This window comes from Salmo salar, chromosome ssa15 (genome assembly GCF_905237065.1).
Source record: "Salmo salar chromosome ssa15, Ssal_v3.1, whole genome shotgun sequence".
Lineage (NCBI taxonomy): Eukaryota > Metazoa > Chordata > Actinopteri > Salmoniformes > Salmonidae > Salmo > Salmo salar.
The window spans coordinates 85394001-85409426 of record NC_059456.1 but is presented as its reverse complement, the minus strand read 5'-3'; the positions used below and the strand labels follow the sequence as shown (position 1 = coordinate 85409426).

Below are 15426 nucleotides of genomic sequence, written 5' to 3'. Positions count from 1 at the left end.
CTGAAAGACCGCTCAGTAAGGAAGAAGCCACTGCTCCAAAACCGCCATAAAAAATCCAGACTACGGTTTGCAACTGCACATGGGGACAAAGATCGTACTTTTTGGTGAAATGTTCTCTGGTCTGATGAAACAAAAATAGAACTGTTTGGCCATAATGTCATTATGTTTGGATGAAAAAGGGGGAGGCTTGCAAGCCGAAGAACACCATCCCAACCGTGAAGCACGGGGGTGGCAGCATCATGTTGTGGGGGTGCTTTGCTGCAGGAGGGACTGGTGCACGTCACAAAATAGATGGCACCATGAGGAAGGACAATTATGTGGATATATTAAAGCAACATCTCAAGACATCAGTCAGAAAGTTAACGCTTGGTCGCAAATGGGTCTTCCAAATGGACAATGACCCCAAGCATGCTTCCAAAGTTGTGGCAAAATGGCTTAAGTACAAAAAAAAGTCAAGGTATTGGAGTGGCCATCACAAAGCCCTGACCTCAATCCCATGGAAAATCTGTGGGCAGAACTGAAAAAGCGTGTGCGCGCTAGGAAGCCTACAAACCTGACTCAGTTACACCAGCTCTGTCAGGAGGAATGGGCCAAAATTCACCCAACTTATTGTGGGAAGCTTGTGGAAGGCTACTTGAAACAATTTAATGGCAGTGCTACCAAATACTGAGTGTATGTAAACTTCTGACCCACTGGGAATGTGATGAAAGAAATAAAAGCTGAAATAAATCATTCTCTATTATTCTGACATTTCAAATTCTTAAAATAAAGTGGTGATCTTAACTGATGTAAGACGGAATTTTTACTAGGATTAAATGTCAGGAATTTTGAAAAACTGAGTTAATGTATTTGCCTAAGGTGTATTTAAACTTCTGACTTCAACTGTATGTGAATTAGACAATGATTTCATTTTTATTAAAACGATTGCATGGAGGCTTTAAAACAAGGCAGACAGACCAAAGTGAACTTGAATGTAAATTTGTATGCACATAAACATCTGACCCACTTTGACAAACAACACCTTAAGAAACGTAGTTCAACACTTTTGTAAATATTTTATTTCTAAACACAAGAATGTAATTAACATGTACAGTATGTAGAGGATACACAGAACATAGTGCACTACCTTACTATATGTATGAAGATCATTCATTATTTGAAGTGTTTGTATTAACTGTTTGAAACTAATACGTTTGAATTCAATAATATAATGTTGGCTAATTTGGTTGTACTTCTATCCTGTCAAGATTGCTTCTTATGCTTTGCCTCTTGAATATGAAATAAATGTAAGTGGACTGTCCTTGTTTCTTTAACTAGTGTGGAGTGAGTTTCATCCTCTAAGCCAGAACATTGACAATACAATATACTGAGAGCCCATACTTAAATCAGGGGCAAATCAGCACTCCTACTCTGACTATGAATCAGAAAAGAATGCACACTTAAATTCTAAACTTTATTTGGTTAATACATTTCAAGAAATTCACTTATACTCAGATTGTGACAATGGGAGATGTACATTTTTGGATAAAACAAATAAACATCCTGTAATATTCTGTTCCTGTCAAAGGAGGAACAATCTGTCGACCGAGTGAAATTCTAAAGCAAAAGTCTCATGGTGGTTTTACACTGCAACAATGAGCTGTTTCATTCAGAGCAGTAAAGACTAAAGTGCCTAGAATGCAATAGAGTATGTGACATCAGACAAGGCATTTGATTTAAAAGACAAAAAATATATACTATACTGCCCTGACATACATAGCATGTATGTTGTAACTGGGTTGGCACCAACATATCATTGTTACTACCGACTGTTACAGAATCTATTATCACTTTCCCAATTGAAAGGGGATTTATGTTCACCTCAGGTGTTCATGGAAACATATACACCTGAAAAAAGTGAATCATTACAAACAAAAAACTTTTTGGGAAACATTGCCCTGACAGTATTGAAGGTAAAATTGTTTTGTCCTGTTGTCACTGGTCCCAATCGTCAGCTGTGTGTCTGTGCCCCTTTCACACTTCTGATAAGACCATGCAGCCACCAATCTGTTTAACTGAAAAATACTGAGATGGCTCTAGGAATGAGGTTCTAGTAGAGATCAATCTAGTTCAATTAAGTTCACACACTACTTTGCAAACATTTTAAAAGTATTTGTATCAGTTACCAATAGGATGAAGTAACGTTGTGCAATAATGGTTTGCTTTTCTCCAAGTAGTGTTGATGAAATGCTCTAACCAATAGGAGAGGAAATGCTCAGAGCAGCACACATTTGCGCCTCTTCTTGGGTTCTGGAGGCTCCAGGGCAGCCAGTATTGCCTCATCAAACACATTCTTTAGTCCTTTCTGCAAACACAAAACATGAATGTACCAAATACATTTTTTACCTTGCAGTGTGTAACCACAATTGGTAATACCATCTTTTAAAAAGAAAAACTCAGCTGCAGCCTTACGTAAACTTGCCAATTAAGTGCCAAACTGGACATGTTCTTTCCCATAGAACAATACAGGTTAGCATCCTTGCCATGAAGGCCAAGGTAGTATGGGCTAATATGACTAGGCTAGGTGTAAACAAAATCGACATTGAAATGAAAGAAGTTAATAGGCACGCATTTAAAAAGAGCATCTTGGATATTTACTTGACAAATAGTCATTCCTTTACATTAAGACGCAGCAGACAATCAGAGCCAAAGCAAATATTTTAAAAGACCGCCATCAAAACAGACAGCACTTTCTCTGGGTTTCAGGGGGTTCTAGAGCTGCTAGGATAGCTTCATCAAATACATTCTTCAGACCTCGCTATAGAGAGGGAGGAGAAAGAGGGGAATATGACCAGTGTTAGATAGAGGTTAGTTAGCAGACATACAAGAGTAAAGTGCATTCGGATGGGTTTCCAATGCTAGGCCACCACTAACACAGAAAGAATGAAGGCAAGACAAGCTTAGCACAAAGACACACAGATTAGATGTACATCTAACATAAGTTGCTATCATGCAAGTCATCTCTCTATTCCCTGTTTTCTATATGTTTTAGATAGAAGTCTCACCTGTGTTAGGGCAGAGCACTCAACGTATTTGACTGCCTTCAGGTCACGGGCGAGCTTCTCAGCTGTCTCTGGGCTGATGGGCTTCTGTTTGTTCTTGGCCAGCTTCTCTACTGTGGAAGGGTCATCTCTCAGGTCAATCTGAGTTCCAACCAGCAGGAATGGCGTCTTGGGACAGTGGTGAGTGATTTCAGGTACCCACTGCAAGAGAGAGGAAACATTATGTTCAAACAATCAGAAAAGTCAGTCCGTCAGATAGTGTCATAACTAGTATCTTCCCTATCACCACATGTTACCAATTTAACCTACTAGAAATAATGTATAATTTAGTAAAACGTGTGCATTGTATGCTTCAAGGGCTTGGCATTATACTCACCTTTTCTTTAACATTCTCAAATGAAGAGGGTGAAACACTAGAGAAACAAACTAGGAAAACATCAGTCTGGGGATAGCTCAAAGGCCGTAACCTGTCGTAATCCTCCTGACCTAAGGAAACAGATAACGTGTTGATTAAATGTGAATAGCATTCAACCAAAAATAGGATTTATTCAAGTTGTGAACATGTCCTTGAAAAGGATCCACTCTTACCCGCAGTATCAAATAATCCTAGGGTGTAAGGTTCACCTCCAATCATGACAGTTACTGCATAGTTATCAAACACCTGTGATGAGAAAATGAAGAGAATGACATATCTGTCCTGTTCCATGGTTATTCTGAATGGTAGTTATTGAGAAGAACCAGCTAAGTCTCTTTAAAGCGTGTGAAACATGAGAATGAGACACCTAACTCTGGTCTGGTGATCAATAATCACTGTGACTGAGATAAACCCAATGTATAGAAGATATACATACTGTTGGTACATATTCAGAGGGGAATTTGTTGGTTGTGTATGAAATCAAAAGGCAGGTTTTTCCCACTGCTCCATCTCCAACCACAACACATTTAATCGTCTGCATATTTGTGTTCTCCGTTTACTGTATGTCTGAAAGAGAAATTACAAAGAAAAAAAGTTCAGCATAAGTTAGCTACAAGACTTCAGACGAGTGGCAGGGAAGACGTATCCAGTAGTAGCTGGTTGTATGCTAATAACGTTAGCTAGCTAACGTCTGAAACTGGTTTCCTATGTGGCTAGCAAGCCATGTCTAAATGAAGAAGTTGTAGCAACAACCAACTACAGACTCAATAGAAATATATGACAAAAGATAACTAGCTATAGTAGATACTTTGCTCTAACTAATTTAAACTGACGTAGCTAATGTTTGCTAGCTATCTGGGTTGGTGTTAGCAGTTCTCATTTTCCTATTAATTTTATTTGTTACTAACGATGAATGACACACCTATAGCTAAAACACCTTCATGAACAGCGTTGGTATCATTTCAATTGTTACCCTATTGATGATGATAACATGTAATTCAAAAGATTTCCCTTACCTCTTTCTTCTTCTTGTGCGTTTCCGGCAGACTAGACGCTGTATTGCTGCCGGTCTCAGATCGGAGGGAGAATTACACATTTAAATATCTAATAGCCTCTCAACTGTTGGTGCAGGCTGGTGCAATAAAGGACGACAACAGTTTCCTTTCTATTTTGTCTCTGCCTGTCATTTGAGCCCAAAATTGTTACAAGCAAAAATGCAGTTACACCCAACTCGCAGAAAAGTGTCATCCTCTACTCAGCAATATATTTTATTTAACTAGGCAAGTCAGTTAAGAACAAATTCTTATTTACAATGACGCCTACACCAGCCAAACTCGGACAACACTGGGCCAATTGTGAACCGCCCTGTGGAACTCCCAATCACAGCCAGATTTGACTCAGCCTGGATTCAAACCAGGGACTGTAGTGACACCTCTTACACTAGGATGCAATGCCTTAGACTGCTGCGCCACTCATCAATATAACAGGGCATGCTTCACAGTCTCTACCTCTTCACATTCCTTACACTTCTCATCTGGGTGTTTCCCCACTAACAATAACCCACTTCCAATCCACAATGACCCAACCTCAGCCTTGTCAACAGAACCTCATCCCTCCTTTCACTCCACACATACCTACTGACCTTCCTCACAGAATTCTGGATAGAATCCCCCGTTCCTCCACTCACGTTCCCACTCCTGTGTCAACCACTCTGCTATGATGCTCCTACATTCCATCCCCCCTAACGGGAACACCACATATATCTCCTACCTCTTCAGAGCTTTCTTTGCAACCTTATCCACTGACTCATTTCCCCCTACCCCAGCATGAGCTGGGATCCACAGAAAACGTACCTTACACTAGTGATGGGTCTCGTTCACTAAAGAATGGCTCTTTTTGAACTGATCTATTTGGTGAAAGTTGGGTGCCGTATCGCGTCGGTGAAATATTTGCATTCTGCTGGTTTGCATACTGCTTCCACTGCTTTTTGAGATCAAAACAATTTTTTTCTGCAGATACGTTACAAAATAATTGAGAGCTCATCAATCTGGTCCACCCTGATTTTTTACAGTGCATAAAAACACGTAGGAGTTGTGCTGTCCCTGCGGTGAACTCGCAATTACTGGTGGTGGTGGTGGTGCATGTAGCTTTTGTCTTCAACACCTGTTGCCAAAAACAACCCAGCAGCAAAATGAAGAGGATCCACCGAAGAATAGCCCACCAACTACATCAGGAAAAACTAAAAGTAGTCTAGTATAATTACCTGACTTGGGGTGTCTGTCTACCAAACACCTGGATCTGCTTGTTTGAGTTGGTTACCCTATAAATATTGAAAGGATACAATGATACTTTTTGTTTTTCCCCTATAGACCTAACATTCTAACCATTAAACATATATATTTTTTAGGACTCACGATGTTGTACTTTCCTCTCTTCCAGTTTTGTTGTTGAATTTATAGATGCAGTTGTAGCAGTTGAAGAAGATATGCCTGTAAAAAATATATGCAAAAAATAACAATGCCATGCTAGAATTTACAATATGATCAAATACAAGGACATACAGTGTTTGCATGTTCTCATTTTCTCCGGTAAGCTATGTGGAAGGAACACCAGGGGCGAAAATCTGATATCAACTTTGGAGGGGACAATTACATGAAATTTTCTCAAGAGCAATTCCTGAGGGGGACACCAAAAGTAGTGCTGTAACACATAGCCTACATTGTAATATGGTAAATGTATATTGAGGAACCAAAGAAATAAGGTGTTTGCCGTACTCCTAACTACCGGTACCCAAAACTACACAACTAATCACAACAGCAATACCATTGCCTTTAACAAATCTTAGTTTAGTCACCAGTTTAAGTTGAGAGTGGGGGTATCCATGGCATTTTCCAATTATGTTCCTATTTTACAAGTAAAAAAAATTGAGAACCTTTCATAATGTTGCCAAACAAAGACTCAACAAACTTACCTGAGACTCCCTGTCTCTGCCAGTCTGTCCCTGCATATCTGTCCCCAACTCTGCTGTCTGTGTGCCATCTGTTGCCTGCTCTGCCTAATGACATCATTGTGAAACATTTCCATTAGAATTGAATTTCTTTCTTATGAACATTTTATCAACTAGTCTTTGAGATATTAGGCTACTAGGGTTCTTACTATGCGTTTTGGTGTATTGAAAAATACTCTGATGTCTGTCTTTTATTTTTCTGCCATTTTTCTACCTGGCTGGCTGGCTGGCTACACACACACACAGTGTGTAGGTTATTTACAGTAGGAGATGGGCTTCTATCATCTTCAATCATTCTATTTGGGCTTCGATCTAAAAGGTAGCTAGCAAATGTGAAACGGATTAAAATGACAAGAGTTGACAGCTGTATGAGTTCACCATTTACATAACATATGCTGCAACCTTTTGTAATTTTAATAGTTTGTTTCATATTGGCTGGCTTCCAACAATAGCTGAATTTGCAAAGCTAGCGAGCACCAATTCAGTTTCAGTGGTGTTTGATATAATCTTTGCTACCCGGGTTAAATAAAGGTGAAATAAAATAAATAAATAAAAGTTCACTTGCGACAATTTAGCTTTTGCAACGAGACCATTAAATATATTTAAGACAATGGTAGAAGAGAGTGTAGTTCTGTTCAGTTTGGATTTCAGTTTATCGCTAACCTTATCACAGGGACTTTGAAGCACTAACTTACATCATCTGCATGCTGATCTTGGAATAAATTGACGATAGCAAAGATTCCATCTTTGACGACGCCACATAAATGGAATAGGTACTAGCTAGCTTAATAGTTAATATTTGCGCGCTAGCTCTGCATATTCAGCTAGTGTGTGTGAGCGATTGACTGGATTAACCTCACGTCAGTTACGTGCATTGAGTGCCTTTCAGACAGTAGATACGACCTCTCTGTTACCTAGCAAGCTAAGGAACTGGCAGTGGATCAAACCATTGTGAGGCAAAGGGTGGGGGGGTCGCAATCTTTTGAAAATTAAAAACGCGCTATTAAGTGTCTATAATCAGCACAATTGCTTTCATTGCGTATTATTAATATTATTTAAATTACATAGTTATGTTTCAGTGATATATTGGGGGGGACAAATCATATTTTTCCCAGGATAGGGGGGGTCGTGTCCCCCCCGTCCCCCCCGGGATTTCCGCCCCTGAGAACACAGTAGTTGACTTTAAATTCAATGATAAACTTCATTCAGATCATACTCATCTGGCTTATTGCATGGTCTTACCCACACTGTGGGTAGAGCATTCTGAAGTTGAAGCAGGACAATCTGAGTGGCATTACCTGCGTTGAGGACTTGTAGCTTCAAACCTGTGTATACATTCCTCCCAGGTCTGGAGATGACACTCCAGTAATTCCCCTCATCACTTTACCTCAGTGCACTCATTGTGATAGTGAAGACCCCAGCTTCCTGATCTTCCTCTCTCTCACTCTGGGCTTGCCGGTCTTCACCACAATCTGACAATAATCATAGACTGGTCCCCTACACCAGTACTTAGTGTTCTGCCTGTAGTAGGAATTGTACTGGCAGGAGATGGTTATAGATCCATCCTGGTCTCCAGTTACCACGTTGGGAGCAGACAGCTGAATCGAGTCCACACTCCTCCATGTTAGAGGGAGGAGAATGAAGAGTGCTTTACAAACATTTAACATGGTCAGGAGATGCAAAGTAAACTTTGGAAAAATACTTAAGTCTAAATTAGTAAATTTTTACTATTTTCTTTTAACCATTTCCAACTGGTATCTTAATGTGTAATATCATGTTCCTCATTCAAATGATGGGCACTACTCTGAGTGTAGTGCTTAGACAATATATCTGCAGTAGGTGGCAGTAAAGGCCTCCTTCTGAAATGTGTTTTCTCATGGCAGATCATCGATTTAAAGGCATTTGACATTTACATTTTAGTCATTAAGAAGATGCTCCAGACTGATTTACAGTAGTGAGTGCATACATTTTCATACTTTTTTTGTACTTTTTTTCACCTCTTTCGCTAATTGAACGCCTTCAATTTTCAGTTGTGTTTGTAGTTCATCATTTAGTGATAGACACAATAATACATTCCACTGATGAAATTAATTGACACACAATTCTTGAGTAATATAGTAATTTATTTGGTGCATAGGAATATTCCAAATACAAACCAATTAGTAAATCTCTGCCTACCTAAAATAAATAAAATTAGAGTGTCTAGTTTGAGAAACATACGCCTCACAAGTCCTCAACTGGCAGCTTCATTAAATAGTACCTGCAAAACACCAGTCTCAGTGACAACAGTGAAGAGGCGACTCCGGGATGCTGGCCTTCTAGGCAGAGTTGCAAAGAAAAAGCCATATCTCAGTCTGGCCAATAAAAATAAAAGATTAAGATGGGCAAAAGAACACAGACACTGGACAGAGGAACTCTGCCTAAAAGGCCAGCATCCCGGAGTCACCTCTTCACTTTTGACGTTGTGACTGGTCTTTTGCGGGTACTATTTAATGAAGCTGCCAGTTGAGGACTTGTGAGGCGCCTGTTTCTCAAACTAGACACTCTAATGTACTTGTCCTCGTGTTCAGTTGTGCACCGGAGCCTCCCACTCCTCTTTCTATTCTGGTTAGAGCCAGTTTGCGCTGTTCTGTGAAGGGAGTAGTACACAACGTTGTACTGTTCTCTCCCCTCTGCACAGGCCACACAAACGCTTCACACCGCGTGGCCGCTGCCACTCTAACCTGGTGGTCCCAGCGCGCACAACCCACGTGGAGTTCCAGGTCTCCGGCAGCCTCTGGAACTGCCGGTCTGCGGCCAACAAGGCAGAGTTCATCTCAGCCTATGCTGCCCTCCAGTCCCTCGACTCCTTGGCGCTGACGGAAACATGGATTACCACAGATAACACTGCTACTCCTACTGCTCTGTCCTCGTCTGCCCACGTGTTCTCGCATACCCCGAGAGCATCTGGCCAGCGGGGTGGTGGCACTGGAATCCTCATCTCTCCCAAGTGGACATTCTCTCTTTCTCCCCTGACCCATCTGTCTATCTCCTCATTTGAATTCCATGCTGTCACAGTTTCCAGCCCTTTCAAGCTTAACATCCTTATCATTTATCGCCCTCCAGGTTCCCTTGGAGAGTTCATCAATGAGCTTGACGTCTTGATAAGTTCCTTTCCTGAGGATGGCTCACCTCTCACAGTTCTGGGTGACTTTAACCTTCCCACGTCTACCTTTGACTCTTTCCTCTCTGCCTCCTTCTTTCCACTCCTCTCCTCTTTTGACCTCACCCTCTCACCTTCCCCCCCTACTCACAAGGCAGGCAATACGCTTGACCTCATCTTTACTAGATGCTGTTCTTCCACTAATCTCATTGCAACTCCCCTCCAAGTCTCCGACCACTACCTTGTATCCTTTTCCCTCTCGCTCTCATCCAACACCTCTCACTCTGCCCCTACTCAGATGGTATTGCGCCGTCCCAACCTTCGCTCTCTCTCTCCCGCTACTCTCTCCTCTTCCATCCTATCATCTCTTCCCTCTGCTCAAACCTTCTCCAACCTATCCCCTGATTCTGCCTCCTCAACCCTCCTCTCCTCCCTTTCTGCATCCTTTGATTCTCTATGTCCCCTATTCTCCAGGCCGGCTCGGTCCTCCCCTCCTGCTCCGTGGCTCGACGACTCATTGCGAGCTCACAGAACAGGGCTCCGGGCAGTCGAGCGGAAATGGAGGAAAACTCGCCTCCCTGCGGACCTGGCATCCTTTCACTCCCTCCTCTCTAAATTTTCCTCTTCTGTCTCTGCTGCTAAAGCCACTCTCTACCACTCTAAATTCCAAGCATCTGCCTCTAACCCTAGGAAGCTCTTTGCCACCTTCTCCTCCCTCCTGAATCCTCCTCCCCCTCCCCCCCCCCTCCTCCCTCTCTGCGGATGACTTCGTCAACCATTTTGAAAAGAAGGTCGACGACATCCGATCCTCGTTTGCTAAGTCAAACGACACCGCTGGTCCTGCTCACACTGCCCTACCCTGTGTTTTGACCTCTTTCTCCCCTCTCTCTCCAGATGAAATCTTGCGTCTTGTGACGGCCGGCCGCCCAACAACCTGCCCGCTTGACCCTATCCCCTCCTCTCTTCTCCAGACCATTTCCGGAGACCTTCTCCCTTACCTCACCTCGCTCATCAACTCATCCTTGACCGCTGGCTACGTTCCTTCCGTCTTCAAGAGAGCGAGAGTTGCACCCCTTCTGAAAAAACCTACACTCGATCCCTCCGATGTCAACAACTACAGACCAGTATCCCTTCTTTCTTTTCTCTCCAAAACTCTTGAACGTGCCGTCCTTGGCCAGCTCTCCTGCTATCTCTCTCAGAATGACCTTCTTGATCCAAATCAGTCAGGTTTCAAGACTGGTCATTCAACTGAGACTGCTCTTCTCTGTGTAACGGAGGCTCTCCGCACTGCTAAAGCTAACTCTCTCTCCTCTGCTCTCATCCTCCTAGACCTATCTGCTGCCTTTGATACTGTGAACCATCAGATCCTCCTCTCCACCCTCTCCGAGTTGGGCATCTCCGGCGCGGCCCACGCTTGGATTGCGTCCTACCTGACAGGTCGCTCCTACCAGGTGGCGTGGCGAGAATCTGTCTCCGCACCACGTGCTCTCACCACTGGTGTCCCCCAGGGCTCTGTTCTAGGCCCTCTCCTATTCTCGCTATACACCAAGTCACTTGGCTCTGTCATATCCTCACATGGTCTCTCCTATCATTGCTATGCAGACGACACACAATTAATCTTCTCCTTTCCCCCTTCTGATAACCAGGTGGCGAATCGCATCTCTGCATGTCTGGCAGACATATCAGTGTGGATGACGGATCACCACCTCAAGCTGAACCTCGGCAAGACAGAGCTGCTCTTCCTCCCGGGGAAGGACTGCCCGTTCCATGATCTCGCCATCACGGTTGACAACTCCATTGTGTCCTCCTCCCAGAGTGCTAAGGGTCTTGGCGTGACCCTGGACAACACCCTGTTGTTCTCCGCTAACATCAAGGCGGTGACCCGATCCTGTAGGTTCATGCTCTACAACATTTGCAGAGTACGACCCTGCCTCACACAGGAAGCGGCGCAGGTCCTAATCCAGGCACTTGTCATCTCCCGTCTGGATTACTGCAACTCGCTGTTGGCTGGGCTCCCTGCCTGTGCCATTAAACCCCTACAACTCATCCAGAACGCCGCAGCCCGTCTGGTGTTCAACCTTCCCAAGTTCTCTCACGTCACCCCGCTCCTCCGCTCTCTCCACTGGCTTCCAGTTGAAGCTCGCATCCGCTACAAGACCATGGTGCTTGCCTACGGAGCTGTGAGGGGAACGGCACCTCCGTACCTTCAGGCTCTGATCAGGCCCTACACCCAAACAAGGGCACTGCGTTCATCCACCTCTGGCCTGCTCGCCTCCCTACCTCTGAGGAAGCACAGTTCCCGCTCAGCCCAGTCAAAACTGTTCACTGCTCTGGCACCCCAATGGTGGAACAAGCTCCCTCACGACGCCAGGACAGCGGAGTCAATCACCACCTTCCGGGGACACCTGAAACCCCACCTCTTTAAGGAATACCTAGGATAGGATAAAGTAATCCTTCTAAGCCTGGAGAGCTGCCCTGCGATACACCATACTTTACATTTTTGACATTAGAGAAGCTTCCATTAAAACAAATAACTCTGAGTTATATGAAATAGATAGCCCTGAATCCACAATATGGCAGAGGTTGAAAAGCCCTAACACATGTTTTCTCTACAACAGGTTATGGTCAATAATATCAAAGGCTGCACTGAAATCTAACTGTACAGCTCCCACAATCTTCTTATTATTAATTTCTTTCAACCAATCATCATCTGTAATTTGTGTCAATGCAGTACATGTTAAGTGCTCTTCTCTATAAGCATGTTGAAAGTCTGTTGTTCGATTGTTTACAGAGAAATAGCATTGTATTTGGTCAAACATTTTTTTCTAACAGTTTGCTAAGAGCTGGCAGCAAGCTGATAGGTCTGCTGTTAGAACCAGTAAAGGCTGCTTTACCACTCTTTGGTAGCGGAATAACTTTGGCTTCCCTCCAGGCCTGAACACTTTCCTCTAGGCTCAGAATAAAGACATGACAGATTGGAGTAGCTATAGTGTCAGCTACAGTTCCATCCTCAGTAGCTTTCCATCTAAGTTGTCAATGCCAGGATTGTCATTATTGATCCATAACAATATTTTTTCCACCTCTCCCACACTAACTTTACAAAATTCAAACTTACAATGATTTTCTTTCATATACATTTTTTTTAAATGCATAAATACAGTGGCTCACTGTTCGTTGTTGGCATTTCCTGCCTGAGTTTGCCCACTTTACCAATGAAGTAATCATAAAAACAATTAGCAACATCAAATGGTTTTGTGATGAATAAACCATCTGATTATCTTGGCTTCTCTATATCATTGATTTTGAGAGACACCATTTAAATACTTAAAAGTGATATCATGAAACTTCATGTGACATCATTTGAACGTTTTCACATGTAGAACTGCAAATTAGATTTTCACATTTTAATGTTTTTCACATTTTGGGGGGGGATGGGAAGTAATTAAATGGTATTGGAGTTTTAAGGTTAGTGGTACGCTGTTCAGCTAAAATAGTGTAATATGATTACATTTGACATGATCACTTAGTACTGACTTTTTTTTATGACCCCACCTGGGATTTGGGGTAAACTGATCTGCTGTGTTACGAAGTCTGTAGTATTCTCATAATACATCTCTGCACTTAGCAAAAAAGTGCCATCTGCACTGCTTTCAGTTACAGTACATCTGAATTTTCTCTCATCATTGCTTTCATTTACTTATTTCTGTCACACCCAGATCTGTTTCACCTGTCTTTGTGCTTGTCTCCACCTCCCTACAGGTGTTGCCCATCTTCCCCATTATCCCCAGTGTATTTATACTTGTGTTCTCTGTTTGTCTGTTGCCAGTTCATTTTGTCCGTCAAGCCTACCAGCGGTTTCCCCCTTGCGCCTGTCTTTTTCTATAGTTCATGTTTTCTAGTTTTCCCGGTTTTGACCATTCTGCCTGCCCTGACCCTGAGTCTGCCTGCTGTTCTGTACCTTGTCACACCGCCCTGGATTATTGACCTCTGCCTGCCCTGACACTGCCTGCCATTCTGTACCTTTTGACTCTGATCTGGATTACTGACCTCTGCCTGCCCTTGACCTGTCGTTTTGCCTGCCCCCTATTCTAGTAATAAACGTTTGTTACTTCAACACTGTCTGCATCTGGGTCTTCCCTAAAATGTGATAATTTCACCAATTAGAGTTTTTTTTTTTGTATAGTTGGTGTGCATATTATGTTGTTTTTATGTAACTCCTGAATCACTATGATAAATATAATAGTTTTACTTGAGTGTATTTTTAACAAAGCTGAGAGTTATTTTGAATTTCAAAGTGTAGGAATATAGGTGAAATCAGTTATTGACACAGACATGGTGGCGTAGCAGGAAGCTCAAAATGCCATGAACCAAGAGGTTAGGTTGTGAGTTCAAATCCCAGGTGAGGACATGTTGAATAAAAAAATACTGTATAAATAAACATACACAATGTACTGTACACTGAAAACACTGCAATAACGTGACATTCAGGGGACATTTTTGTTTACCTGTGAAATATCATGTGAAAAAAATCCAGATGTGAAACTTCATGTGAAATATCATCACATGTGAAGTGTTCCAAAACCACATAGTTTCACATGATTTCACATGTGAAATGAAACATTACGTGTGCAAAACATGTCTTTTTTTCCTAAGGGGCTCTACCAACTGAGCCACAAGGCCAATGAATGACACCAGAGCCAAGGTGTTCCCGTAAAGAGTTAGGTTTGATTTACTTATAAACAATGGTTTATTGGTAAAGTTGTGAGAAAACCACTAAATGTAATGCAGTTTTCTTCATTAAGCTACAGTACATGGTATCTAAACTATATTATAGGCTACTTTACTCTCATGATTCAAAACATTTACAAAAAGGATACATACTAATTATAACATATTAAATGTATAGGATACAAAACATTATGATAATTAGAATCATTGCAATCTAAATCATATTTTTAGTAACCCCATCAAAACCATACAAAATAAACTTCAAAAGATTCCAATTCTGAGCTGCCCCCCACCCTTGTGACTTTAGAGAATTATCCTTGAAGAGATTCATATTTGTGCATTATTATGCATGTTAAACTTCAGAAGTGCAGATTCTAACACTGGCATATTCAGTCATCTCTGTGGCTGGCAATGGTTTGGCGTTAGCCTTTAGGATGGTCAGGTCACTGTAAGTAATGTGGTCTTCCATCCTCCTCACCTTGGATTTACCAGCGTTCGAATGTGTGTGCTCATTTGCAATAACAAACACCTGAAAAATGATATACAACCAAGTTACAGACTAAATGTGTCTTTCATGACAGATAGTTAAAATGTTGCTTTTATCTACAAAAAATATCAATTCGTCTACAAAAATGTATCTACAAATAATATCAATGTGTCTAAATGCTTAGGAATAGGGTCTGCTTTTGTGATCATATTGTTGAGTGATGCATTTCTGTACCTGTGGTTTGTCTGTGGTTTTTGTTTCATCATCCAACTCTCTTGATTTTGACACACATACTGGAGAAAAAAAACATAAAAGGAAACAAAAAACTAAAAGGAAAACATTTAGAATCTTTCTTAGAATAAATCAAAATATACACTGCTCAAAAAAATAAAGGGAACACTTAAACAACACAATGTAACTCCAAGTCAATCACACTTCTGTGAAATCAAACTGTCCACTTAGGAAGCAATACTGATTGACAATAAATTTCACATGCTGTTGTGCAAATGGAATAGACAACAGGTGGAAATTATAGGCAATTAGCAAGACACCCCCAATAAAGGAGTGGTTCTGCAGGTGGGGACGACAGACCACTTCTCAGTTCCT

General features: G+C 41.9%; 1 protein-coding gene across 3 annotated transcripts; it reads right to left on the bottom strand.

Annotated features, from left to right (window-relative positions):
* Positions 1 to 1035: 1035 nt before the first annotated feature.
* LOC106572399 (cell division control protein 42 homolog) lies at positions 1036 to 4630 on the bottom strand. 3 transcript variants are annotated; one of them, XM_014146522.2, is made up of 6 exons: positions 4473 to 4629; positions 3893 to 4023; positions 3630 to 3702; positions 3418 to 3527; positions 3045 to 3242; positions 1036 to 2344 (listed from the first exon to the last, which is right to left on the bottom strand). In XM_014146522.2, the coding sequence occupies exons 2-6, from the start codon at positions 3995 to 3997 to the stop codon at positions 2255 to 2257; spliced, it is 576 nt and encodes a 191-aa protein (XP_014001997.1). In that variant the 5' UTR covers positions 3998 to 4023; positions 4473 to 4629; the 3' UTR covers positions 1036 to 2254. The 3 variants fall into 3 exon arrangements, with proteins under 3 accessions (XP_014001997.1, XP_014001999.1, XP_014002000.1); XM_014146524.2 differs by having other exon boundaries at positions 4379 to 4474; XM_014146525.2 differs by lacking the exon at positions 1036 to 2344 and adding an exon at positions 2353 to 2797 and having other exon boundaries at positions 4473 to 4630.
* Between the last annotated feature and the right edge of the window lie 10796 nt (positions 4631 to 15426).

Excerpts from the sequence above, each read along its gene's own strand:
- LOC106572399 (XM_014146522.2), bottom strand. The coding sequence starts at position 3,997 with ATGCAGACGATTAAATGTGTTGTGGTTGGAGATGGAGCAGTGGGAAAA. Across the intron at positions 3,703-3,892 it reads CCTCTGAATATGTACCAACA|GTGTTTGATAACTATGCAGT; the intron begins GTATGTATATCT and ends TTCTCATCACAG. Across the intron at positions 3,528-3,629 it reads AGGATTATTTGATACTGCGG|GTCAGGAGGATTACGACAGG; the intron begins GTAAGAGTGGAT and ends CTGTTTCCTTAG.